Source organism: Vulpes vulpes, chromosome 15 (assembly GCF_048418805.1).
Source record: "Vulpes vulpes isolate BD-2025 chromosome 15, VulVul3, whole genome shotgun sequence".
NCBI lineage: Eukaryota > Metazoa > Chordata > Mammalia > Carnivora > Canidae > Vulpes > Vulpes vulpes.
Window position 1 is genome coordinate 112,639,314 of NC_132794.1, and position 25,005 is coordinate 112,664,318.

The following is a 25,005-nucleotide window of genomic DNA, read 5'->3' on the forward strand; positions in this document are numbered from 1 at the left end:
CCGGAACCGCGCTAACGAGGACTGGGCATTTTGGGGAGACATACTAGAGCCGAAAAGTGACTTTGCCTTTGACTTGGATCCTTTCCGAGTGGGAGCAGGCTGCAGGGCTGCGCTCATTTTTATGACCTATTTTCCACGTTGCGCTCCATCCTCCCTACTAGAGAGCTGTTCCCTCTTTAATCCTGCTTTCTGCTGGGATCTTCCTATCTCCTCGCTCCTTATCTATCCCCCTGCCCTCCGCCCACCGCACCCCAAGCTTCAAATGAAGAAGGCGGACTTGTTTGCTTCCCTCCTCTCTTCTCTCTTCCAGCACCGAGTTTTTTCCTCCTGCCCGTCTTTGATCCGGCCTTCCCGAGGCAGCGAGGACATTCCCTCTCTGCTTTTTCTCTGCAGCGCCGTAATCTGCTGAGCTCTAATTAATGTGTCCCCTAGGACATTGGAGTTTTCCCCCTACATTCCTCGATCTGAATGTGTTTTGGGGTCACACCAGGGTGAACATCATTTTTAATGCCTATTATTCTTTCTCTAGATCTACCGGGCTGGTGCCACGCTGGCTGCCTTCCCCCTTTATCTCAAGTCTCAATCGATTCTTCTTCCGGCGGTGGATCCAGCAGAGCTTCTTCTCTCTGGGCTGGGTCTCTACTTGGGAGGTCACAAGGTTGACTCCGTAACTCCAGAACGTCTCTGTTGATGCACGGTCTGCTGCTTCGGCAGCAACGGCACGAGGAGTTAGGAGGTCCACGCTCTCTGGTGGTCAACACCAGACGGCGCAGCACCCACTCTCCTGACTCTTCCTGAAACCCCAGCCACAAGGAATTTCATATTCCTCCTCTTTGCCAGATTAGGGTCTGTGCCAAGTACCCCGGAGGGAACACCGTCCAGGTGTGGGAGACGAGGGGCGAAGGCTGAGAAGCAGAGGCTGCTCCGTCTGGGCACAGCGGTTGACCTCTCCATGTGGGAGCCCAATTACCTGCGCCTTTGGCGGGCAGCCCTGGGAAGAAGGGTGGGGGTTGTGACCGTGGGGTGTGGCCGAGCACAGAAGGCAGATTTATCCTATTTGAAAGTTACTCTGGGGATAGTCCATCCAATGGTTCCTCTTTGTTTTTAATTTTTAAAATTTATTTTTTAGAGACTTATTTTTTTTCATTTTAGAGAGAGAGGGAAGGGGGGGCGGAGAGCGGGAGCATGAGCAGGAGCAGCAGAGGGAGAGAGACTCTCAAGCCGACCCCATACTGAGCTTGGACCCCAATGCAGGGCTCGATCCCACAACCCCAAGATCATGACCTGAGCCAAAACCAGGAGTCAGAGGCTTAATAGACTGAGCCACCCAGGTGCCCCCTTCCTCTTCATTTTTAAATGTTTTTTTTTTTTTAATTTTTTTTATTTATTTATGATAGTCACAGAGAGAGATAGAGAGAGAGGCAAAGACACAGGCAGAGGGAGAAGCAAGCTCCATGCACCGGGAGCCCGACGTGGGATTCGATCCCGGGTCTCCAGGATCGCGCCCTGGGCCAAAGGCAGGCGCCAAATCGCTGCGCCACCCAGGGATCCCTCCTCTTCATTTTTAAAAACTAATTAATTAATGTCACTGGTTGGTCAACGGCTTTATTTATTATAAAAGGGAGCTTTTAGGGATACCTTGGAGGTACCCCTTTTTCTCTTTGCCCATCAGGAGTTTGATACACCTATGAAAATCACCTGAGAATTACCAGGCCAATCCTGATGCCTCTATTAATGCCTGTTGTCAGTTCTGACGGACTAAAACTACTTCATAGATGTGTGGAAGCTACGGTTGGAGGAGGCCTGTTTGTTTCTTACTGGCCTGGCCCTCATTTGTCCTTTTCCTGGCAAAAGCTCACTGGTTTTCCTTGGTGTACGCACCTTCCCAACCTCCCAACCTTGGGGTTGGATGTGGTTCACCCCTAGCCTGGCCCAGGGAGTGAAGCCAAAGCATCATAATCACCACTGGCCACTTGAGTGTTTCAGGAATGGGCCTATGACCCAGTTGGGGCCAATCAGTTATGTTCTGGGGAACTCTGCTGAACTTGAAAGAGGGGCACCTCATTTTTCTACTTGCCCCCTTAGAACGTAAGCCTGGGGCTGGCTGCAGTCCCTCTGTCAGCACAAAAATAAGCCATTTGTGAAAATAAAACCAGCTGAGAAGAAAGCAGAGACTAGAGTGAAGAGAGAATGGACTTTGATAGCATTAGTTAGACCCTGGATCCAGCCATGCCTGAAGCCACCCTGGCCTTTTAAGTAGCATGAATCTACCTCCAAGTTCTGTTTGGTTCTTTTTTGCCAATTCAAATGAGCTTTTCTGATCTTTGCACACATTGACCTTTATGTTAACTTGAAGGCTAGAAATATTTAGCCTTCAATAAATGGCCTTTGAACAAACAGGTCCATCTTTCAGGCTCCAGGGAAGCATGACAGTGAAGTGTGGATTTTCCTCTTCTGTGTGTATTAGAGACTCTTCTTTCAAGCATGTTGGATACCACACAGGGTAGGCGGGCTACGATTTCCATTGTGATCTTTGCCACTGTGGTCTTGTGTGCGTCCACCGTGTTTCCCTTAGGAGAAGGACAGCTCTGCCCAGGATTAGCCCAGAAGTACTGCATGAACCCGCCTCCCGACTGGCTGGCCCAGTCCCAGAATCAGAGAACGCAAGACAGTCTCAAGAATCTGATGGTTTTCCCATTGGCTGCCAGCTCGAAGTCGGGCACAGAACTGGCTTTCCCACAGGTCACCGCACTCATCTTCAAAACCATCACTTCAGCCGGAGACTTCATTCTATTTTAACACAGGGACACTGGGGCTCAGGGAGGTCGAGTGACTTGCCCACTGTCACGCAGCTGGCTCACTGCTCGGGCTGCTGTGCGTCAGGGCAGAAACACCCGCCGTCGGCCCCGGATCATCCGTCTTGAACTGGTCACTCCCCTCATCCCAGATGCCCTGAGCTCTGACCCCACGCTGTCCTTCATCTCTGTTCACCTCTGTCTCCCCCAGGAGCCCGAGTCTGCTTTTCCCATCAAGACGGGACCCTGTCTCCACACAGCTCTTTAATCCTCTAACTGACCCCGTTCTCACTCTTCCCATCGTCCCGCTCACCTCCCGACTGTGCTCTCGGGACTCACGGTCCATCCTCACACTACCCTCCCCCTGACCCTCTCCTGAACATCTCTCCCCTCCACGCCCTGCTGAAACCTGGCTCACCCTGTGACCCCGCGTCCCTGACAGCCTTTCACCAAGAAGACACTTCATTGTTCAAAGTCCCTCCCTCGTGGACCTCAGTGCCTAGAAGGGGGGCAGGTGTCCTCTCTCTGCACATCGTCACTTGCAAACGCTCTCCTCCTCCTCCTCCTCTCCCTCCTCCTCCTCCGAGCGCCCACCGTGCCTGTCGGGCCTGCACGTGTCTGGGAGGGCCTACCCCGTGAGTGACTTTGCCACGGCTTCCTCAGTCATCACTCACTCAGGAGCAGGAGCTTGGTCCTTCCTTGGGGACCAAGTCCCCACTACCTTGGGGGAGTGAGTCTTTTGGTGGCGAAGGCAATGGTCAGAAACTTATGCAGATGTGAGAGGCACCAGCCTCGCTAAACCCTTGAAGAAGTTTCTGGGCTCCTGCAGGTCTGCAGGTGCCACGTCTACCTGGGCTCCCATCCCTTGCCAGGGTCACTGGGAGGGCGTCTAGCTGAGCTCTGTTCCTCTGCAGGTACGCCCTACAGTGTGTTTTCAGCCTGGTAGCCGGAGTGCCCCGTATCAACGTGAAGCCAGACTTCAGCACAAAGTTCCCGTGACCCCCGTCGTAAAGAGGGGAGAGGCCAAGGCCCCTCCATCTCCCCTGACCACAGCCCCCCCTCCTGCTTTCCCTGCTCCACCGAGCCCCACCGGCCACCTTGCTGCTCGGCCAAGCCCGGGCATTGTCCTGCTTCAGGGGTTTTGCACATGCTGTTCCCTGTGCCAGGAAGGCGCCTCCTGCAGATGCTGCACGGCTCACCCCTCCCCTCTTCAGTGCCGGTGCCCAGGATGTGCTCAAGGGCCGTTTGCTAAGGAACAGCAACGAGGTAGCTGTTCGCACAGCAGATCAGCGGACGCCTCAAAGTTCCACAGCGTCACATAAATGGAATATCAACAGCGCTTCATAAGGCAACAGCGCGCAGAAACGTGTGCGCACCCTCAGTGGGGTGAACCAAAGAGATTTAAGTCTCTGTCTCCTGACGTGCAGAGACAGAAGGATCAGGGGACACAGCAAAGCTTTACGGTGAAGCGTATGATGTGACGCTGTTTCTATTAAAATAGGCAAACACACGTGTGCCGAGGACTTGGCAAGTGCAGGACGAGGGCAGAGTTAGATTTTTGTACATATTGTTGGATTCCAGTGGGAAACCCTGAAAATAAACCAGGTATGTCAGGGATTGGGGAGGAGGTGAGGGGGCAGCAGTCTCACCTCTGCCGGCCAGCGTGGAGATTAGGACAGACGCTCGAAGAACAAGGTGGCAGGACAGGCGCTGGTAAAGGGAAGGCCCCTCTGCCCCCGTGGCACCTGCTCCCCCCCACCCGACCCTGTGCACAGAGGCGGGGCCGCCCCAGGACCCCGGGCAGCGCAGGGAGGTCTGCACTTGAGAAAAGCTGGAAACCACCCAAATGCAGGGCATGGAGGCTGCGGAGAGCTACGATGCGGCCAAGCCGAGCATATTTGTCAAAGGAAGGAACCAACCGCACACGAGCCAAGGACGGATGTCAGAACCGGCCGCAGACACAGCAAACTGCGGAGTGGGACGGGTGCCCTCCCTTGGCATTGTAACTTGTGCAGGTGACCCGGGTCATGCAGGATGCGCAGCAGCTTGGAAGGTCGCGTGTTTCACGTGAACGGGGGGCACCCGGGGGCGGGGCGGGGGATCAGGATGGGAGCTGGAGGGTGCAGTGGAAGGGCCGGCTCCGGGAGGGTCAGGACCGAGGGGCCGCTCGGCTCAGTGCACCTGACACACGGTGACCACGAAGAGGCAGACAGGGGCGCCGGCCTCATGCAGGGACGAGCTCCTGGCTGCTCCTGTGCACCTGCCAGCATGTCCCCGGGTGTGAGCATCCCAAACCTGGGGCAGGGGCTTCTCTGGGCTCCACACGCCGTGCTACATGGGACAGTCACTCACAAACGCCGGGGCTGTCACTAGGTGTGGGCCACAGGGACTCTCTCCTAATCGATGCATTATTTGTTGGATGCCGGCTGTGTGTCAGGATTACTATGGGGCAACATTTCGAGTTCCCATTTCCCGTTTATGTTCAGTGGGGCTTCCATCTGCATCCACAGCTGTTAACACCCCGATGAGGGCCAGGGCAGCCACCACTTCCCTCGCATTTGCAGAGGTTGATTGGTGTGTGTGTGTGTGTGTGTGTGTGTGTGTGTGGCATTCGTGTCCATGTGTGGTGCCACATGTCGTGTGTGTACAGCATCCCATGAGGGACTCCCAGAGACGTGGCGTTCCTGCTGACCCAGAGGGCAGCCCTCCCAGGCCCTCGGCCCTCTCACCCTGTCTCGGGACCCAGTACCCAAACCAAGCAGGACTTGGGGGGATACAAGCTGTTGGTTCACAAACCCAATGAATGAATCCAGTAGAAAGGCTGAGGCAGCTGGAAGTTTGTTAGACAAACTGGTTTGTCTGGAAGACACACGAGAGCCAACCGGTGGTGAATGAGTGTGATCTGGTAGGATGAGCCATGAGGGTTGGCTCTTCCAGCCACAGAAGGGAGCTGTATCCTGACACGTGCCGCAACCTCATAGCAAAAGGCTCTACAACCCACGCCTGGCTTCAGCTCACACTGACCTCTGCTCAGCTGGTTGCTGGGCTTTGTCTCTTAATGAGGGGAGGCCCCTGCACGTCAACCAAGCTGGCGGCCTGAACACTAGCACCTGAGGTCCTACCTTTTACCACCGGGAATTAAGCACAGAGCCACATAAACAAAACATAGTCATAAAATCCTCGGATGTAGATACTCAGCCAGTTCAGCAGCCCTCAACTGACCAGGCCCAAGAACCTTCTAGAAAGAGTTGTGGTGGCAGAGAAACTAAGATCCTGGGCACTCTGTGCTCCAGGTGGGGCTTCTCCATCTCACCGGGTGGAGGCTCAGGCCCCATCATCTACTCTTGATCCTTGAGAGCACATGGGAGAGGAAGGAGGAGGCCGTGGGTGCCAGCCCAGGGCCAGCACCATCAGCACCACTTACCTGAGGCCAGAACAAGTGCTGAGGCTGGCGGTGGAACCAGAATACCCTTGCACGTGTCCGTGGTAGTAGCAGTGACCCTAGGAGGAGGAGAAAGTCGGTTCAGTCAGGGTAGCTTCTCGCTCGCTCACGATAAACCAGCCCCTCCCATCACCTTCACTTGCTTTCAGCCACGGGATTCCCTTTTGGCATAAAATATTGAACCAGCGGTCTTAGTATTTAATGCTAAGCCTGGCGTGACCCCGGCCAGGATCTCTGGGAGGAAGGCCTGATTTACTTCGAGATGATCAATGGGGTTTTAAGCTGCGTCCCAATCCCACTCTTGTCTCTCTGATGCCCTTCAGGGAAAACCTAGTGGCAGGACAAATCACATTGACTGACATCCCCTCCTACCCTCCTGGAAACTGTCTCTTGTACTGAGATGAGGACCTCTACGGCCTATTTACACACGCTGAGAAATGTCATAAAATGAGGCCCAAATCTCTGGCTTTTGGAAACAGAAAAGCAGGTGAGATGGGAGCTGGAGGGGGCCTCCCTGAATCGCCCAGTCGAGAGCTGACAGTCTCTGTCGGCAGGAAATAAAACTAGGACGGTCTTCTATGTCTGGGACAGAAGCCCCCGTGTGACACGCCTGCAGGATCCCACTTCTTGAATAACGTTGCTGCCTGTGACAAGAAGCCACAGCCCGGCCACTTCCTTACCGAGACAGAGATCTGTCCAGAATCCACGTGGCAGGAGCTTACGTGGCAGCCCCCACTAAGTGGCTGACCCACAGGAAAAGCTAAGCACACTCTGCTCGCCTCACTCGTGGCCTCTGCGTGCCAGCGGCGTGGTCTGGCAGGGCAGCGGTGTGGAAGGAGCAGGGCAAGTGGACGTCGGGCTTCGGCCTGTCCCTGCTGTGTCTGCAGCAGCACGCGGCTCCTCCGCTCGTGGTGGCAGTAACCCACTTTCCCCAGGGCAGAGCTTGGTGTCCAGCTCTCCCGCCCAACAAAAAGAAAATTCTAAGACCACCTTGACTTTGCTAAGAGAGACGACTGGCTGGGATGAAGAGGCCAGTGGTCTCCAATAACACCTCCAAAAAGGGGTCAAGGTCATCTGTCACTGAGTAGAGAACAGACTTCTGGGACCATCTGAAAGGCAACTAACTCAAGGAGGGAGAAGAGAGATCTGGACTCTTGTTATTTTGACTTTTCTTACTGATTCCGGATTTTCTGCAAAAATTCAGGATTTTAATACTTTGCCTACTACGTGAGAAACGATTTTTGAACTTCCTTCTATCTTTTGTTGTATAGTTTCCAGTTCTTATAAAGAGACATTTTCCATCTTTCTCCTTATGAATTTTATGTACTGCTTACGGGGGGGGGGGGGGGCCTTCCCCAAGGTCACACACATGTCCTTTTTCTTTTCTTCTATTCCCGTAGTCTTGTACTTAGCCCTTTACTCTACTTGGGATTTATTCAAGGAGTGTGAGGTCAGAATCTAACTGTCCCTCACACACTAAGACCCAGTTGTTCTCTGCTACCATTTTCCCTTTTCTGGTGATTGGAGGTGCTCCGTATCATACATGGGATGCCCACACCATGTACGTGTCTCTGCTTTCGTACCCCATGAGCTGTCCCCATTGAGACAAACCTCCGTGTGTCCATTCCAAGACCACGGCACCATTTTCGTTCCTACTGTCCCATCATACATTTTGATGTCAGGTAGTATAAGTTCTCTGTTTTGATTAAGGTTAAATTCAACGACTACAGGATTCACCTTTTAAAAGCATTCGGTTAACACGTTCACAACGTTGTACAGCTGTCACCACTGTCTAATTCCAAAACCTTTTCATCACCCTGAAGAGAAACCTCATCCCCATTAGCACTCACTTCCCTGGACCTGCCCCTCCTGCCTCAGCCGCTGGCAACCACTAATCTACTTCCTGTCTCTATGGATTTGCTTATTCATTCATTTCGTGTAAGTGGATTCATACAATATGTGGCCCTTTGTGTCTGGCTTCTTTCACTCAGTGTAATGTTTACAAGGCTCATTTAGGCTGCAGCATGGGTCACTCCTGTCTATTGCAGAATAATATTGCATGCTCTGGAAATGCCACATTTTGTTTATCCATTCATCAGTTGATGGGTACTTGGGTGGTTTCCACTTTTTGGCAGCTGTGAACAGTGCTGCCACGGACATCCTACAACTTCCTGTGTGGATGCACATTTTTGGTCCCCTTGGGAATATATTATGATGCATGATTTGCAAATATTTCCCCCCACTTTGTGTATTGTCCTCTCATTTTCTCGAGCATCTCTTTTGAAGCACAAAAGTCGATCATTTTGATGAGATCTTTTTCCCTTCGGTTGCTCATGTGTTTGGCGTCAGACCTAAGAAACCATTATCTCAAGGTGCTGAAGATTTCCACCTATGTGTTCTTTTAGGAACCCTACAAGTTTAGCTCTTCTATTCACATGCTTGGTCTACCTTGAATTAATTTTTATATATGGCTTGAGGTAGGAGTCCAGTTTCATGCTTCTGCATGTGTAGATCCAGGTGATCCAGAGCCATTTGTTAAAGGGCTGTCTTGGCAACTGTGTTAAGGGCAGGTTTTCTTTGGTTCTATTCTTTGCTTTGACTGTTTCTAGGATATTATTGCCTATTTTCTCTTCCCGATGAATTTCAGGATCAAATTTTAAGCTCTGTAATAATCCACTGAAGTTATTTATCTATTAATAATGTGGTTAATAATCCATCGTAATAAATCCACCAAGATCCATTTTCCTATTCATGTACATGGTACGTTTTTATGGCCTTCCATCTAGTCTTGGATTTTTTTCATATTGCTGTCATGAAGTTTTCATTAGGGTTATTCCTCAGTATTGGGTAGGTTTTGTTGATATCACAAATAGGATCTTTTTTCTATTATATCTTCTACATCTATTTTTAATGTAAAGGAAAACTGGGTGTTTTTCTTAACTTATCTCCTATCAGACCATTTTATCAGCTTAGTTTATAGTTTGTATAAACTTAGCCCATCTTGGATTTTTTTTTTCTGCTCTTGATTATGCTGACTGCAAACAATGAGAGTTTTGTGGCTCTCTTCTTTTGGCTCCCAGACAATGTTGAGGGGTGGGGTGGGGTGGCTAGGCGTCCAGGGGCCAAGGCAGGAGAGACAACTGCTCATAGAGGGAAAGCATGTGCAGAGATGGGAGGCAGTTAGTTCTGCTTGGCTGGAAGATTCTAGGGCAGAAGCAGCCACGGTGAGGCAGACCTCTCCAGTGAGTATATGGCTCAGGGAGGACAGTGGTAGGGGAACACCTGCCCACTGGCCACATCAGGTATCCACCCAGACCTGGCTACCAGCTTGCCTTTTTAGTATCCACGTGAAATTACTTTTGAAAGGCTCCACGCCCCCACCCTCCCTTATATAAGTGGACCTGCGTACTTGAGGGAGGTGTGGTAACAATTTTCTAACCATGAGGGGGCCATGTAACTGGATCATAATGTCCCCAGGGCGCCCGAGGGATCCCAGCGGGGGGATTTCAGTCCTGGGTGCCCAGCAGGCACATCAGGGCAGAGAAGGCTCAGAAAGCGAAAGAGCAGTGGCTGATGGGTTTAGGCCGCCCAGGGTGACCAGAATCACGGATTTTGTCTGTTAGCCATCATACACTCCAGATTTTGCCTCATTTTAGAGAAATACGAGATGTTGCACTGGCAGCCGAGTATTGGTTAAACAATTAAAAACCAAATAGCGACAATAATCTTAATTGCTGACCTCTGAAATTTCAAACTCATTTATTTTCAGTCTCAATTTATTTTTTAATAGATTATTTATCAGACTTACTTTCAAATTAAATACTCAGAAATATAAGCTCATTAAAGCATGAGCTGAGAACAAATTAGTATAAAATTAATTTCCAGTTCACCAAGTGGGTTGAAACAGTGCTGATAACAGAGGGGGGGGGGGTGGATCCTTGCTCTCATGAGCTGGTCCTGAAACCATCCTGCCTCTTTCCATCATTACTGGGGTTCATAACTTATTTTTTAGTGCTGAAACTACTTTTTAAAAAAATATATTTGAGAGAGAGAGAGAGAGAGAGCGCAAGCACGCACAAGCAGGGGGAGTGGCAGGCAGAGGGAGAGGGAGGAGGGGAAGCAGATTCCCTGCGGAGCAGGGAGCTGGACACAGGGCTTGACCCCAGGACCCTGAGATCATGACCTGAGCCGAAGGCAGACGCTTCACCACCCACTGAGCCCCCCACCCCGGGCACCCCAGTGCTAGAACTACTTTCAATTCATCTGAGGACAGCTAACAAGGCCACTGCTCACTCCTTAACCTCTTAGATTACCAAGTATAGCGGCTAGAACTCCAAATTCCAGATTCTCCAGGACAGTTAGAATTTCATGAAGTTTTAATTTTTTCAATATGATTCAGCACACGCTTAAACAACCGTGATTTCATTTTCAGGATGCAGCAAGTCATATGGATAACCTCAAACTCAGAAAGACATGCTCATCACACCATGTGCTGCATAACTGGTTGTGAATTTGATTATGAGGAGTGGAAGAGGTGTAGCCTTTTGCTCCCTGGGAGGTTTCGCCCCCTCCAGCGGTGGCTGAGGCAGGGGGAGCAGTCCCCCACTCGGAGCTGGGGGGATCCTCCAGGTGAGTGCTGCCACCATATCAGAGGGCCAGGTTGCCTCTCGTGGGCTGATGCTAAGAGGCAGGATTCCATCAGGCCCTGTGGATTCGCAAACACCTGGCCTGTTGGCTGCGAGGGTGACCGCGCCAGTGAGAGACACAGCAGGCATCCATCATGCCCTGGGAGGTCCTTCCTGCACCCACGGTGCACTGCAGCTACGATCCCAACACTTCCCCTTACGAACATTCCCGAAGCATCCCCTTCCACAGCCTCAAGAGTGCCAACTACTATCTCTTTATTATCACACCCGTGTCTGTAAAGGCGTCGCTGAATAGAGGACACTGTCCCGCTAGCACGTCGATGCTGCTGTTCTGCTGATCCGATACATTCTGTTTCTACCAACAAAACATAACACAGAAAACAGTCCCAAACATGCATAACCACAAAATTACATCTTTTCCTTTACAAAACCTCTAACCATGTATTTTATATACTTATTACTTAACCTAATGCGTTTCCCCACTCCAGTAAAATAAATTTTCCTTCTGTTTAATACTATCAATCAAATGTAATGGTGGGTAAGAGGGAGATGGAACGAGAACACTTGGGCCTCAGAAGAGTAGCCTTCCACCCTCTGCCATATGGGAAGCAAAGTACAAATTCTGTTACCCGACTCTCAGCGGACTTGAAAGGGATTTTATCTGTTTAAATTGCTAACAAAAATGGCCTGACCTTGTGATTCCAAAGGAAAGGGAGCAGACAAAGCCTGTTAGGGAGGATGCTGAGCGAAAATTATCTTCCATGCCACTTTTCCTCAGGAAGTTGACGGCCACCCCCACCCGCCAAGGTGCATCATATGCAATGTGCCCAACTGCCTCCTCGTGTTAGTACTGGAGTCACACAGGGTTCTAGCTGAAAGGGTGCTTCAGGTCGTCTAAGGCCAACCTTCCTCTTTCAGGCAACCCCCTTCCTGAGCAGATATGGAAACTGAGGCCCCAACGGGCAAAGTGACTGTCAAAGGCCACGGGGTTGGTCGGTGGCACAGCAGAGGGACTGACGTTTAGACCTGACTCCAGGCCAGAGGCTTCCCTCTGTGTCTTGCCACTGTGACCATGTGCCCCTGTAGGTCTCTTTTTTTGGACAGAAGCGATCACCTAAAATCCAAACTTAGATGCCTTCTGGAGTCCAATAGAGCCTATTGTAATGGCACTCAGGGAATTGTAGGAAAGTGAACTGATTTCCAAACTCGCAGAGAGCCCTGCAGATAGGAGTGCAAGGGCATGGAAGCGTGTGTGCGTGTGCACATGTGTGCATGTACCTACATGTGTCTGCATGAGCTATTGGCCTGCACTTCAGCACAACCATGGTCTAGGCCGTGTTCCCTCGTATGGAACATCAAGCCCCACATACCATGTGTTTGCTTGTGGTAGTGCAGTCAAGCAAAGGAAAAAGTGATTTTGCAGCCCCGTGCGTCTCTCTGGCTGGGCCACGTTATGCTCAGCCTTGAATGCGGGACAGGATCACTGAGCAATAAGTCACCACGCCCATACTCCCAGGGCTATCTTTTGCTCTCAGCTCTAACAAGAACCATGTCTGGTTAAACGACTATAAAGGACGAACCTCAAGGGCCATTCACATCATTTTGCTGGGCTGGAATTCTGCATCAGGGAACACATGCTTAAGAAATCATGTTCACGTTCCTCGGGACGTCCCAGCAAACTGGGCCTGGAAACAGGATGTCTGCAAGAATGAGCGCGCTAGATGGATCCTGAGTGGAGAGTCTTGGAATCCGAGACGTGGAGTCTCAGTTTTTAATCTGTAAAATGGGAGTGACACTTACTGCCCAGGGTTTTAGGGATCCAATAAACATTTCACAAGGGAACGGTCTCTGAAAAGGCACCGTCAGAGATCTTGAATGTGAAAATAGGTATTGTAAGCCCACTGTGCCATAAACTCAACTTTCCTCCGCGCTGAACCCTAGCTCTGTGTATTTTTGCTGAATGCATGAATGTGTGTGAGAGCAATGGACACAGTGGAGAGGAGGGGGCTGGTTTTCTTACAGTCCTGCATGGGTTCCAAACCCCCAGCTGCAAATCTGCTTGCATGTTGTGTGGGACTTTGTTGAGCTGTGAAAGCGAGCAGGAGTGGCCTGTTGGCAGCCAGGTCGGAAGAGCGGAGGGGCCAGTTGCCATTTCACGGGGAGGCCTGTACCTGAAGAACTCTGCTCAGCACTGCGCATCACCCCCTCTCCTGGCCGCGGCCCACATTCTCATCCTGCTCTTCTGATATAGAGGGACTTCCAAAGGAACATACGGTCCAGGGTGGCTATGAGTTGTTGTGGGCAGTGGTACCGCTGGCTCGCCTTCCTAAAGGCCTGACTGTGTGCCAGGTTCAGTGTCTGAGTCATGTTCACATTCATGGCCGGTTAAGTGCTTCAGCTGGGCTTTGAACCTGGGCAGTCTGCCTCCCTGGCTTGTGATCCTAACCTTACACACACTGCCTCCAGACGGAAGGCCTCACTCACAGCCTTCCTCTCTGACAACTTTGGAAAAGGAAAGTCGCTCAAACCTGGGTTCCTCTGGGAACTTGTTCCAGATTCCACATGGATTTGGCGCTTCCATTGTTTGGCTCCTAGAGTATCGTTGCGATGGGCCCGTCATGTCGTCTGTAGTCAGACTGTGCTCTCAGAGACTGTGTCCTCCTCCCTTCTGTGAATGGCCACAAAGTACTGGACCCTTCCTGATCTCCATTCAGTTGGGCCTCAGAGCGACGCACTTAGTGAATTCCCAGAGGGCTGTTGGGCCTTTTCTCTCCCATGTCCCAGGACTGCAGTTCTGCAGGACAGCCTCTGCTCTCCCCCAGAAGCATCTGCTGGGTGTCTCCTTGCAAATGAATGCTAGTCCATTCCTTAATCCACCTTGCTACAGTTTTCTAGACTAATTCCATTACCACAGCCAGGAACACCTAACAGAGAGCCTTCTGTATTCTGTTGCAAATGAATCAGGCAGGATCCCAGTGGCCAGGAGCTCCGATTTTAGAGTCTGACTATGTGGTCTTGAATTCTTATCAGCTCTGGGCTTGATCTAGTTACTTAACTCTGCTAGGTTTCAGATTCCTTATCTGGCTATAAAAATAGCAAACATTGATTTATTGGGAGGATCAAACAACAAAATGTCTAAGAAGCATGCCTTGCATATCCCTGGTGCTCACTTAATGCTAGCAGGCGTTATAGTGAGCACTCAGTATATGTCTGTTGTCGGGTGAGCATCTGAATGAATGAGTGATGCACACATGAAGAAGGAGGTATGTCACCTCTGAGGAATGTGCATGCTGGTCTAAGAAGTCTGGACTCGATGGAGGGGGCATTGGGGAAGCTACTGATGATGATCGAGGAGGATCAAAGTAAGTGCTACAGGAACTGGCACAAAGTGAAAGATGTTCTGGAAGGACAGGACTGCTGAGCCAGGAAGAGGGGCTGGATTGAACCCAGGGGATACAGGAAATGGAGAGATAAGGTCAGGTGGCTGTGACGTCTTGTGGTGGAAGGCAGGGCCTGCGCTGGGAGCAGAAGGGTCCATGGACAAGGAAAGTGTGGAAGATGCAGTGGGGCAGGGTCACCATGAGATATCGTCAGTGCCCCAGTGGGTGGAAAAGCAGAACAGCCACGTGGGGAGAGTGGATGGATTGGATGGGCGTAGAGTACAGGGAAGGCAGGGAAATTAAATCCATTTTAAAGCATTTCTCAAGAGTCTGATAACAAGCCTTTGCTCACACCTGCTACACTTAATGAATGGCCTGCGACTTCCCTCCTACATCCAGAGTCATCTTTTCATACATTTCATGCTAACTGTTGAGGGGTGAGGTTGACTCCCTAAGATCCACTTGCCCTGAAATGTTTAGTCCAAGCCAACTGCAGAGATTCAACTCCTTTTATTTATTTTTTTCAGAAAGGGAGAGAGAGAGTTGGTGAGGGAGAAGGCCAGAGAAAGAGAGAGAGAGAGAAAATCTCAAGCAGACTCTGTGCTGACCATGGAGCCTGATGTTGGGCTCGATCCCACACCCCTGAGTTCATGACCAGAGCTGAAATCTTAACCTACTGGGCCACCCAGATTTCCCTCGACTCTTTTTTTGATAGGAAACATTTGCCATGGAAATGGATGGGATGTCACCCAAACAATACTTTCAACAATCAAAATATTGGATTCCACATCTGCCTGATGGCCAGCCTCACTTAACACTGACTGGTCTCCTAGTGGTATCCTCCCAACGAATGTCTCATTAAGTTTTCCCAAGAGAAACACATACAACAAATGGAACCTTTTTGGGAGTGGCTCACGCATCTAGGGTCAGACATTTCCCTTCTCCATCCCCATGGCCCAGGCCTCAGCAGCCATGTCCCCTCTGCTGGGCTTTAGGCTTTTCCACAAGAGCCAGCTGCCTCATCTTGCCGAATCCCTGCTCTTGCTGTCTCTGTTTACCGCTTTGTGTGGTAGCCAGTGGGTCTTTCAAAGCCTATACTGGTCATGACACCCCCAGAGTTGAGATCCTTATGGCTTCCCAACGCTCCTCCACAACAACCAAATGCATCACCATGACCTCCAAGGCTTACACGTCCTGGCCCCTGACAACTCTTAAACACTGCCCTGCCTACAAGTAAAGCTCAGCATTAGCCTGGAATGTCCGTCTCTCACCCGTCCCGAGTCGTATCTCAACCTTTGGATCTCAGGTCATGCACTCCTTTCTCCATGAAGATGTCCATGATCCCTTAGACCAGATGAGGCCCCTCAACCTTTCCTTCAGCACACTTATCACAGATTTTTATTAGGTTTGAGATACTTGGAAAAATGTCAATCTCCTCCCTCTCGCCCCATCCCCTAATCTATATTCAATGACTGCTGTCCCCTCAGTGGTGGCCATAGTGTCTGGCCATATGCAGGTGCTCAGTTAGTGCACGTCCAACAGATGAGTGTGCATTTCCACCCATCCATCCCTGACAACCCTTGGGAGGCGTTCTGGAGCGTTACTCTGGCCTTTCCCCGAGTTGTCTTCTGGGATGCAAATAGCACAATGTCATGTGCATCATCTCCCACAGGCCTTATTAAAAGTAACAATATAAAACATAATCTTCCCTCAGATGTGGCCGGCAGAGGATAAAACCACAAATATTTCAGCCTGTCAGGACAATGGAGAGATAAAAGACAAGCGATTAATTCCAAAATTAAAATCAGCCACTACGCGGCATGTCAACCAGCTTACGCTGATGGTTGAGAGATGAAATTTTAAAAAAGAGGGTACTACAGCCAAAAGTGGTTCTTATTTTTTCATAATCTTAAATGGAGGAAAATTCATAGTGTGCTGACTTTAGGGGGTAAGAAGATGAGTCAGCACATTTCTTTTTTGTTCTCCAGCCTGATTCAATAAAAACAAAACCCCAAAAGCTGCGTCTGTCTCCTCACCACGAAAGATAATACGAGGTCACGGACTCTCCTCAAGGGGGTTTCTGCTGGGAGGACCAGCTGTCGGGGGCTGTGGGTTCTCTTTAGTGGGGAAGACTGTTCACTCCTTATCTTTACAGTAACACGGCTGATGGCTCAGGAAGGTGACAAAGTAGATGCTGGAATACAAGACAGGTCTTCCTCTTTCTAATATGTGCTTGCTGTTTCTGGAGGTTTTGGGCGGGGTGGGGGGGAGTTAATTACCTTCAAAACAAGGGGCTTCTGGTATATTCTGTTAGAAGATACAACTTTGGCCGAGGTGGGACTGAGGCATCCTGCCATTTCCAACCTTCATCTCTACTGCTCCATTCTTGCTAGCCAAGCCATGAGGCTCATCCCAGGGAGGCTGGGGATGCAGGCACTGTTGCTGAGAAGAGTCCATGCAGGGAGTGGGCAAGGCTTAGCCACCATTGACTGAGGGAGGACGGCAAGGCTAGAGTCATGGCCTTTCCCAGCATGGGCTCTCCCTGCCCAATGAGGAGGGACTGGGGCTGTCAGGCCTGCTGGCTCCCACCCCCTTCTCCCTATAAAGGACACTTCCACGCAGAGGAACGACGGAAGAGAAGGGATGGAGCAGACATCTGCCTGTCTGTACTGTGACCTTGTAGAAAAATGAGAAGAAAGCAAAACATAATCCCCCCACCCATCACAGAAAACAGAAAAATACAGAGTTTCCCCCCCATAGAGACGGCCACTGTTAGCATTCTGGCACGTGGCCTTCCGGCTAGTCTCATAGACATCTACCTTTGTAGCCTACAGACCGCACCTCCCGAGCTCCTAACAGACCCCGCAGCTGCCAGGTCCTCATTTAGCCTAGTCTTCTATCTCTTCTTCTTTCTTATTTGTCTTCCCAAATGAGAAAAAAAGGACAAAAATTGCCTAAGAAAAGGAAAACTAGAAAAGGAGATTGAAACCAAAAACATAAAACAAGTAAAATAATTTTGGGACCATATCTTACACATTCTGGGTGTGTCCGTGTTAGACACTCACCCCTCCTATACGACGGGTAAGTGGAGGACTCAAGAATTTATATGCTTAAGAGTGCATTTTATTCATCCTATATCCTCACAGGCTAACAGTGTTGGCACACAGAAGGTGGTTAATAAATGTCTCTGGAGTGCATGAGTAAATGGATGAATGGAGGGGCACCTGGGTGGCTCAGTGGTTGAGCATCTGCCTTCGGCTCAGGGCATGGTCCTGGGATCGAGTCCCGCATCAGGCTCCCCTGCAGGAAGCCTGCTTCTCCCTCTGCCTGTGTCTCTGCCTCTCTCTATGTCTCTCAAATAAATAAATAAAATCTTAAAAAAAAAAGAATGAATGGATTCTCAGTGGCATCAACCAAGATGCTGCAGTGGCTACATGAATCAGTTTTGGAAGGTCTAGTCTATGCAATGTGATATATGGGGACAGAAGGGAGATAGGAGAAACATTTCCCACCTGTAAGAGCTCTTTTAATCTACATAATAAATAGTATGGATTATATTTGAAGAAATATATCAATTATAATAATACTTTTCATCTACAGATATTAATACATTAAATTATATTATCCGATACACTGATGTTGAACTATCTTCACATTCCTCAGGTAAGTACAATTTGGTCACAAAGTATTTTTAAAAATCTGTGCTGGATAGGATCTGCAAATATTTTATTTAGGATTTTTGCAACTATGTTTATAACTGAAACTAGTCTATAATATTCATGTTGTGGATGCTCTTTTTCTGAGTTTTGTAGTTCCTCTCTCCTCCTTTAGAAAGTTAAAAAAAAAATCTCAAGAACTATTTGGTCTTTAAAGATTTGGTAAGAGTTACCTGGTAAAATATTTGGGTTTGATGTCATTTGAGGGGGGAGATTACAAAAATACTTTTTATTTAATTTCTTTATATGGTTATATTTACATTTTTGCTTTATCTTGAACAGTGTTAAGAATTTCCCTTTTTTTTTTTTAAGGAAATGGTTATTAATGTTGATAGCATTCCTGTAATTCTCAAAATCTCTGAATGACAATAGTTATGTCCATCTTTGTGCTTGTAATACTGTTCCCTGGGAATTCTTCGTTCTTGCTTAGATTTGTATTTTATTCATTTTATTAATATTTTCAAAGAACCATCTTCTGGCTTAATTGAATCTCTCAATTATTTTGGTCTTCCTTTTCATTAATTTCTGCTCATCTTTTAAAGTTTTCATTTCTGAGAGCGGTATATTTAAATCTCCCTCTCTGGTTGTGGATTTGTCCGTTTATTTTAATTCTTTTGATTATTGATTGCTTCACATGTTTTGAGGCTATTTTACTGGGACACATAGGTTCAGTTACTTTACCATCCTTTTCTCATTGCTCCTTTTCTCATCAAGTAATCAACCCCGTTATCCATAATAATGCTTTTTTGCCTTAAGATCTAGCTGGTCTGATATGAATGCTATGACAGCAGCTTTCTTTGGGTTAATATTTGTCTACTACACATTTTCTACTCCTTTCACAACCATTTTGTATGTTGAGTGTGAAGCTTGTAAAAATTATGTAGCTGGATTTTAAATTTTAAGCAGATAATCTGTTTTTACTTTAACAAACAGATTCAATCTATTTACATATAATTAGAATAATATGTTGACTCATTTTTATGTAATTATTTTGTGTTTTATATTTACTCTGCTTTTCAAATCCTTTTCCTTCTTTCCTGGCCTCTGCTGAGCTGATACATTGTTTTTGTTCACTATCTATTATTTGGAATTATACATTTTGCTTTTCTGTTCTTTTAAGGGTTATACTTAAATTTGCAAGATAGTTATCAAAATCTAAAGTTAATCTGCATCTCTGTTATTTTCAAGTATGATACAAGTTCTTAAACTGTTTTAAATCTTCTCTTTGCTTACCTTGTCTTAAAACATCCAAATTTAGTCATTATTTTTGTAATTATTACTTTAAATAAATAGCTTACTTAGATTTATTCACATGCAATTATTTGGCTTACTCTTGCCTCTAACATCCTACCCTTCTCTCTTATGTTCCATTTCTTTCTTAGTACAAGAGTCTTTGGTAGATACTCTCTGTTAAAAGTGGAGAGTAGTAAATTCTCGTTTTTGTGTGCAAATGTATTTTATTATTATTTTTGTAATTTCCCCTTGACTCTCTGAAATTTTAATTTTGGAGTTGCTGATAAGAAGTCTGTTGTTGGTTTTGCACAGATTTTGCACAAATGTCTCTTTTCTCTCAGGTGGTTTTACGATCCATCTTTGGTGGTCTGCAGTTTTACTACAAGCCATCCTCAACAGAATTTATTTGCACTCTTCCTGCTTGTGATGCATGTCTTTCTTCAATTCTGGGACATTCTCATTACACTGTTTAAACATTCACTCTGGAATTTTTCTTTTTTTTAAAAAAAATAGATTTATTTATTTTAGAAAGAAAGTGCACAAGTGGGGAAGGAGGAGGAGGAGGAAGAGGAAGAGAGAGAGAGAGAGAGAGAGAGAGAGAGAGAGAGAGAGAGAATCTCAAGGAGACACTGTGCTGAACATGGAGCCCAACATGGGGCTCAATCTCATGACCCTGAGATCACAGCCTGAGCTGAAATCAAGAGGCAGACGCTCAACTGACTGAGCCCTTTCACTCTGGAATTTCTATTAGGCCTATTCTGTTCTCTTTAAAATATTTACGATTTTCTCTGATTTTTCTATTAGCTTGGATTTCCAGAGGGGCCGATACTCTTGTTACTCTTGTCTACTGATGCTCACTTACAGTGGCTTTTCTCACTGTGTTTTGTAATTTTGATTTTGGGCTCATCATTATTTGTTTTTTGCCATGGGCAACTCATGTGATCTGGGTTGTAGAAATATTTCCATAGAACTATTTTGGGTTGGCTTTAGCCTAGGGGACCCAGGATTGCTGATTTGAGACCAATCAAGCTATGACTGGTCCCAAAATATTTTTGAGGTCAATATATTGACTGGAAATTGCATTTCTATGCAGGTTTTAGAAATTTAAATACCAGTCCACCCTGCTGCAAACATATACTTATAAGGTTGGCTGGGGTTTCAATTTCTCTATTTTTTTATGAGATCTTTCTTCAATACAGGATCTTTTAAGGCAATTCCTTTTGTTGTCCCTTCTCTGGACTAGGGTTTTTTTCATACATTTTTTTTCACAGAGGAAGCAGCTCTCTGGAGGCCCAGTTCTTGTGGGACTCTCAGTTGTAGGTGCCCATTTCTCTTGTCCCAAATCCCAAGTGCCAGGTAGCTCTTTGTGGTCCCATGACCCCAATTCACCAGCCTACTGCTCTGAGCTTGCATCCCTTCTTTGTTTCTGCCTCCAGGGATTCCCTGGACTCTTTTAAGCTTGACCAGGCTGGAATATCAATGCCAGGTCATTCCACAAGATTGCTATGAGTCCGAAGGTATCAGTCTGTACTTGCCACATGCCAAACACGTGATGAAGAAAACAAGCGTTGGCATAGTTCAGAGAAGGGAGAAATCCCTGCAGACAATCAAAGTTGCTTGATGATACTTCGACTGCAAATGTAAAGTCTTTTTCTAAGCTTATGCTTTTTAAGACAAATATCCATAGCTTTTTTTTTTAAAGTAATTTTCTTAGTCCTGAGAGGGCAGTACCTCTCTTTAATCACACACAGGCTGAGCACAGAGAGTACCCAGTAAGTACTTGTTAAAGGATCAAATAAAATTAGCATCTTGTCCAAGTTATATATAAAACTTCAAACAACAGGAAAGCTAAAAGGCGATAAATGCTGTATTATAATAACAACCATGATATAGAACCATCTTATTTATGGTGGATTTATCTTTTATATAAATAAATGGCTTATGCATTTATTTATGGTGGATACACTTACAATAGGTAGGTTACATTTCCAATAGGTGGGATACATTTATAGGTTATGCAGAGTCAGTTTTCCTTCAAATTTCTTTAAGTTACTTGGAGGGTAACACAGCTAAGTTCAGCCTTGGCATGACCGCTTTCCAAGCCATCTTGAACTTTGGCAAGGTTTTCTAGCAAGGATTTGCCTAACTGAGCATCCCCTAGTTATTGGAAGGTGGTTTCAAGGTCAGCTGGATCTCCAAGGACTGTCCTGGTGTGAAGCTGGCCAAGGCCAAGTTTTCCTGGAGTTTTAATGCAATGCCCAAATCCTGAGTGATGCACAGGCTCTTCATGGGATCTGAGTGAAGACTTTGAGTGTGTGACTTTGCTAGGAAAAAATGGCTGCAAAGTTTAAGCACAGATTTGACAGCACGGTAACATGGTGGTCTTGCAGTGGGACTTACCGTGTAATTTCGAGTGAAGGATATATCAGTACCATCTTGCAGATAATGAGTTTCTGTGAAACTGCTAGCAATGAGACCTCTGTGGAAAAATACAAACAACACAGAAAGATGAGTGTAGAGTTGTATTGATATGTTGCTTGTGAGTTTCTAGGCCACGGGGCAGCCAGCATTTGACCCATCCTTATTTTACAGATGACCCAGTGAGGCTCCCAAATGACCTTCCTCTGCTCAGGAAGGAGACAGGAGGAGACCCAGATGACGGGATTCAGGCGTGTGTGCTTTGAACAATAGCTCCCACAGGACGCGCAGAGCCCTCCAGCACACTCTCTGGTGTGCGCACACTCACATACATACATGTGCACGTGCATGCTAGAGCATACACACAAGCACACGCTCTTCTACAAATCGCATGTACAGGTTTCCAGGTTGGGAGAATCACCTGCCTGGCAGTCGCCAGGCTCTGCCATCTAGAATCAATGGCTAAGCCACCTGCTGGGAAAATAATTCTGGGTTCACCGCATTGCTCCTGCTGGTACTTGTTCAGGGGAGAGAAATAGCTGTCATTATGAAAATGTCAAAGAAGAGTTTAGAACAACAATGAAATGTTAAAAGCAGTGCTACAGGTGGTAAGGAAAAATGATTTCGGACACACTGAAGTATTGAATTTCTACGATAAATTGAAAGGGGGAGAAAAAGTCCTATTTATCCCAACTAAAATTGTATGTGGTCTACTAGATCTTCACTGATGATAGTAAAACACAAGTTTCTTAAGGTTTTAAATTATTTTGCAGTTTCTTTTGTAATATACGCTATTTTATTCTTTTCAACAGAACTATGACAAATGTTTCCTGTGTACCTACTATGTCCTAGATGCGGTGCCAGCTGGTGGGATACAAAGATAAATAAGGATACGGTGGCCTGGTGCGGTGACAGAGGAAACACCGCTCAGCATGGGCAAGGCTGCCACAGAGGTAGGAACAGTCTTACTGGGGGAACGGAATAAGGCAGGTGGGATACTGTGGAAGGGGAAGGCTATACACAGGGAACCTGCAGATGGAGCAGCAGATGGCCAGGCAAGAGAGGGGGTAGGAGGAGGGAATTCCAGGCAGAGGATGGCAAGGCCAGGAGGCCTAAAGTCTGAAATCTGGGAAGCCACGTTGGTGCAAGATGGGGAAGGGCCCTCCGACACGGAGCCTGGTTGTATCTGCCTCGGCAATGAGGAGTTGAGGATTGTTTTACATACTGAGCTTTGCAGGAGGTGCAGCACCTGCCAGTGTGGCTGTCAACCTGCCCGCCCGCCGCCCCAGACCAGAGATGAACCTGGGACCCAAGCGAGCCCATCACAAATCTCTACCATAGCATGCTGTGAGCTGGGGCTTCCAGGGAAGAAGTCTTGCCTCTTTGTTCTCAAAGCTCCCAAAACACACTCATTAGGGCTTCCCTCAGCCTGGTCCCTTGCTTTACAAGGATGTTGCCCAGGGGACCGTGGCCACCACTCGGCTCTGACAGAGGGGAATAAGGCGGAGACTTTCCAGGTGTGTTGGAGACCTGCTTTGTCCCCTTCCCTTTCCCCAATAAACCCCTCTCCTTTGCTTCAGTTGGCTGGAGTTAGGTTTGGCAACCAGGGCGCTGACAAACAGGGAAGAGACAGCAGTGGGAAGTTCTGGATATAACAGATTAGGAACATCTTCCTTACAGCCCATCTCGCTTGCTTCTCTCCCAGCCATGTCCAGAGCTGAAAGCAATCTCCCTGGTTTACATGGATTCCGATATATTTAGGATATGCCTGACTTAAGTCAGTTAGACCCTCACAGTGGTCTGACTTGTGCTCTACTTACCAGCGGGTGTTGGAGAAGTGTGTGCCAAAAATGCAAAACAGACCATCTCTCACACTCACGGATAAAGGGCCATGGATCCTCCTGCATGCCCCCCACCCCTTCACTCTGCTCAGGAATACGCAGATCGTGCTGGGGGAGGTTACGTCCCTGTTCCTTTTGGTCTCAAATCCCCATTTCCTAAGTGTCCCTCCCACGAGCTGTCAGAGGAACCTCTGGACAGGCTCAGGGCCAGGGAGACCGCAACCCTGTTGGGATGGGCAGGGGCGGGTGGGGGTGTGTGTGGGAGGATGGTGACCTTGGGGAGGGGCAGCGACTGGGGAGACCAAGGAGATGGGGACAGAACACATCAATGAATCTTTCCAGAGGGTGGCTCTGAAGGGAAGCAGAGAGATGGGGTGTGGGGTCAAAGGGCAGGGTCATGTAAAGGGATGGGCTGGAGGAATGGGGATGCAGAGGGGGCAGGGCACAGCTGCAGGGGAAGGAGGCACAGAGCACAGGGGCCATTGAGGAGGGGCCAGGAGCGAGGGCCTGCAGGAGGTGAGGCCTGCAACAGCCTCAGTCTCCTGGTGAAGGAGCGGCTTTGGTCAGCTCCATGATCACAGATTGAGGAGACAAAGAGACACTTAAGAGAATTCAGTTATATTATAATTACTTACATTATTTGCTGTTTGCTCATAATTTTATTATTTTACTTATATCTTGTTAATACTTTAGTAATTCCACTCCTGACAGTACTAAATTCTTCCTTTGAATGAACCTAATTCATAGAGTTGTAATATACGCAGGAATTTGTGGAGATAAAATTTCTAACAGAGATAGCTTTTATATGCTGTAACTTACAAACAGATATCACTTAAAGGCTTTCTAACTGGAAGCTAGTTTGGATGGCTGTCCAAGGAGAAGACACGCTTCACGTGTGAGTGACATGGAAAATCTGCCAGGAAGGCCAGGAACTGGAGAACATGAGCTTTTGGTAGACAACAGTCAGCAAACTTGTGGACAAGAGGAATTTTGGGGTCTACCAGCAGGAAGATTACTCGTAGGGTTTCAGAATGTGGCTCTGTACAGAAATACAAAGACCTATGAATACTTCTGCCTTTAAAAACCTTTAAAAACCTATTGCTTTATTGTACTATTAGGTATTTACCCAGAGGACATGAACATCGTGATTTGAAGGGGCACCTGCACCCCAATGATTATAGCAGCAATGTCCACAATTGCCAAACTATGGAAAGAGCCCAGATGTCCACGCACAGATGAAAGGATAAAGGAGATGTGGTGTCTGTATACGGTGGAATATTATGCAACCATCAAAAGGAACGAAGTCTTGCCATTTGCAACAATGTGGATGGAGCCAGAGGGTATCAAGCTGAGCAGAATAAGTCAGAGAAAGACAACCATTTGATTTCACTTGTACGTGGAATTCAAGAAACAAAACAGATGAACGCAGGGGAACGGAAGGAAAAATAAAATAAGATGAAATCAGAGAGGGAGACAAACCGTAAGGGACACTGAACTCTAGGAAACAAACTGAAGGTCACTGGGGGGGGATGGG

At 47.7% G+C, this 25,005-nt stretch overlaps 1 protein-coding gene across 1 annotated transcript in view; it reads right to left on the bottom strand.

The window, feature by feature from the left end:
* Positions 1-25,005, bottom strand: part of ADAM12 (ADAM metallopeptidase domain 12) — a 330,218-nt gene that overhangs the window by 104,891 nt on the left and 200,322 nt on the right. The window contains exons 4-5 of the mRNA XM_026010672.2: positions 21,613-21,691; positions 6,220-6,296 (exon numbers count right to left, since the gene is read on the bottom strand). Coding sequence (XP_025866457.1) covers positions 6,220-6,296; positions 21,613-21,691 — 156 coding nt within the window. The remainder of the gene's footprint in view (positions 1-6,219; positions 6,297-21,612; positions 21,692-25,005) is intronic.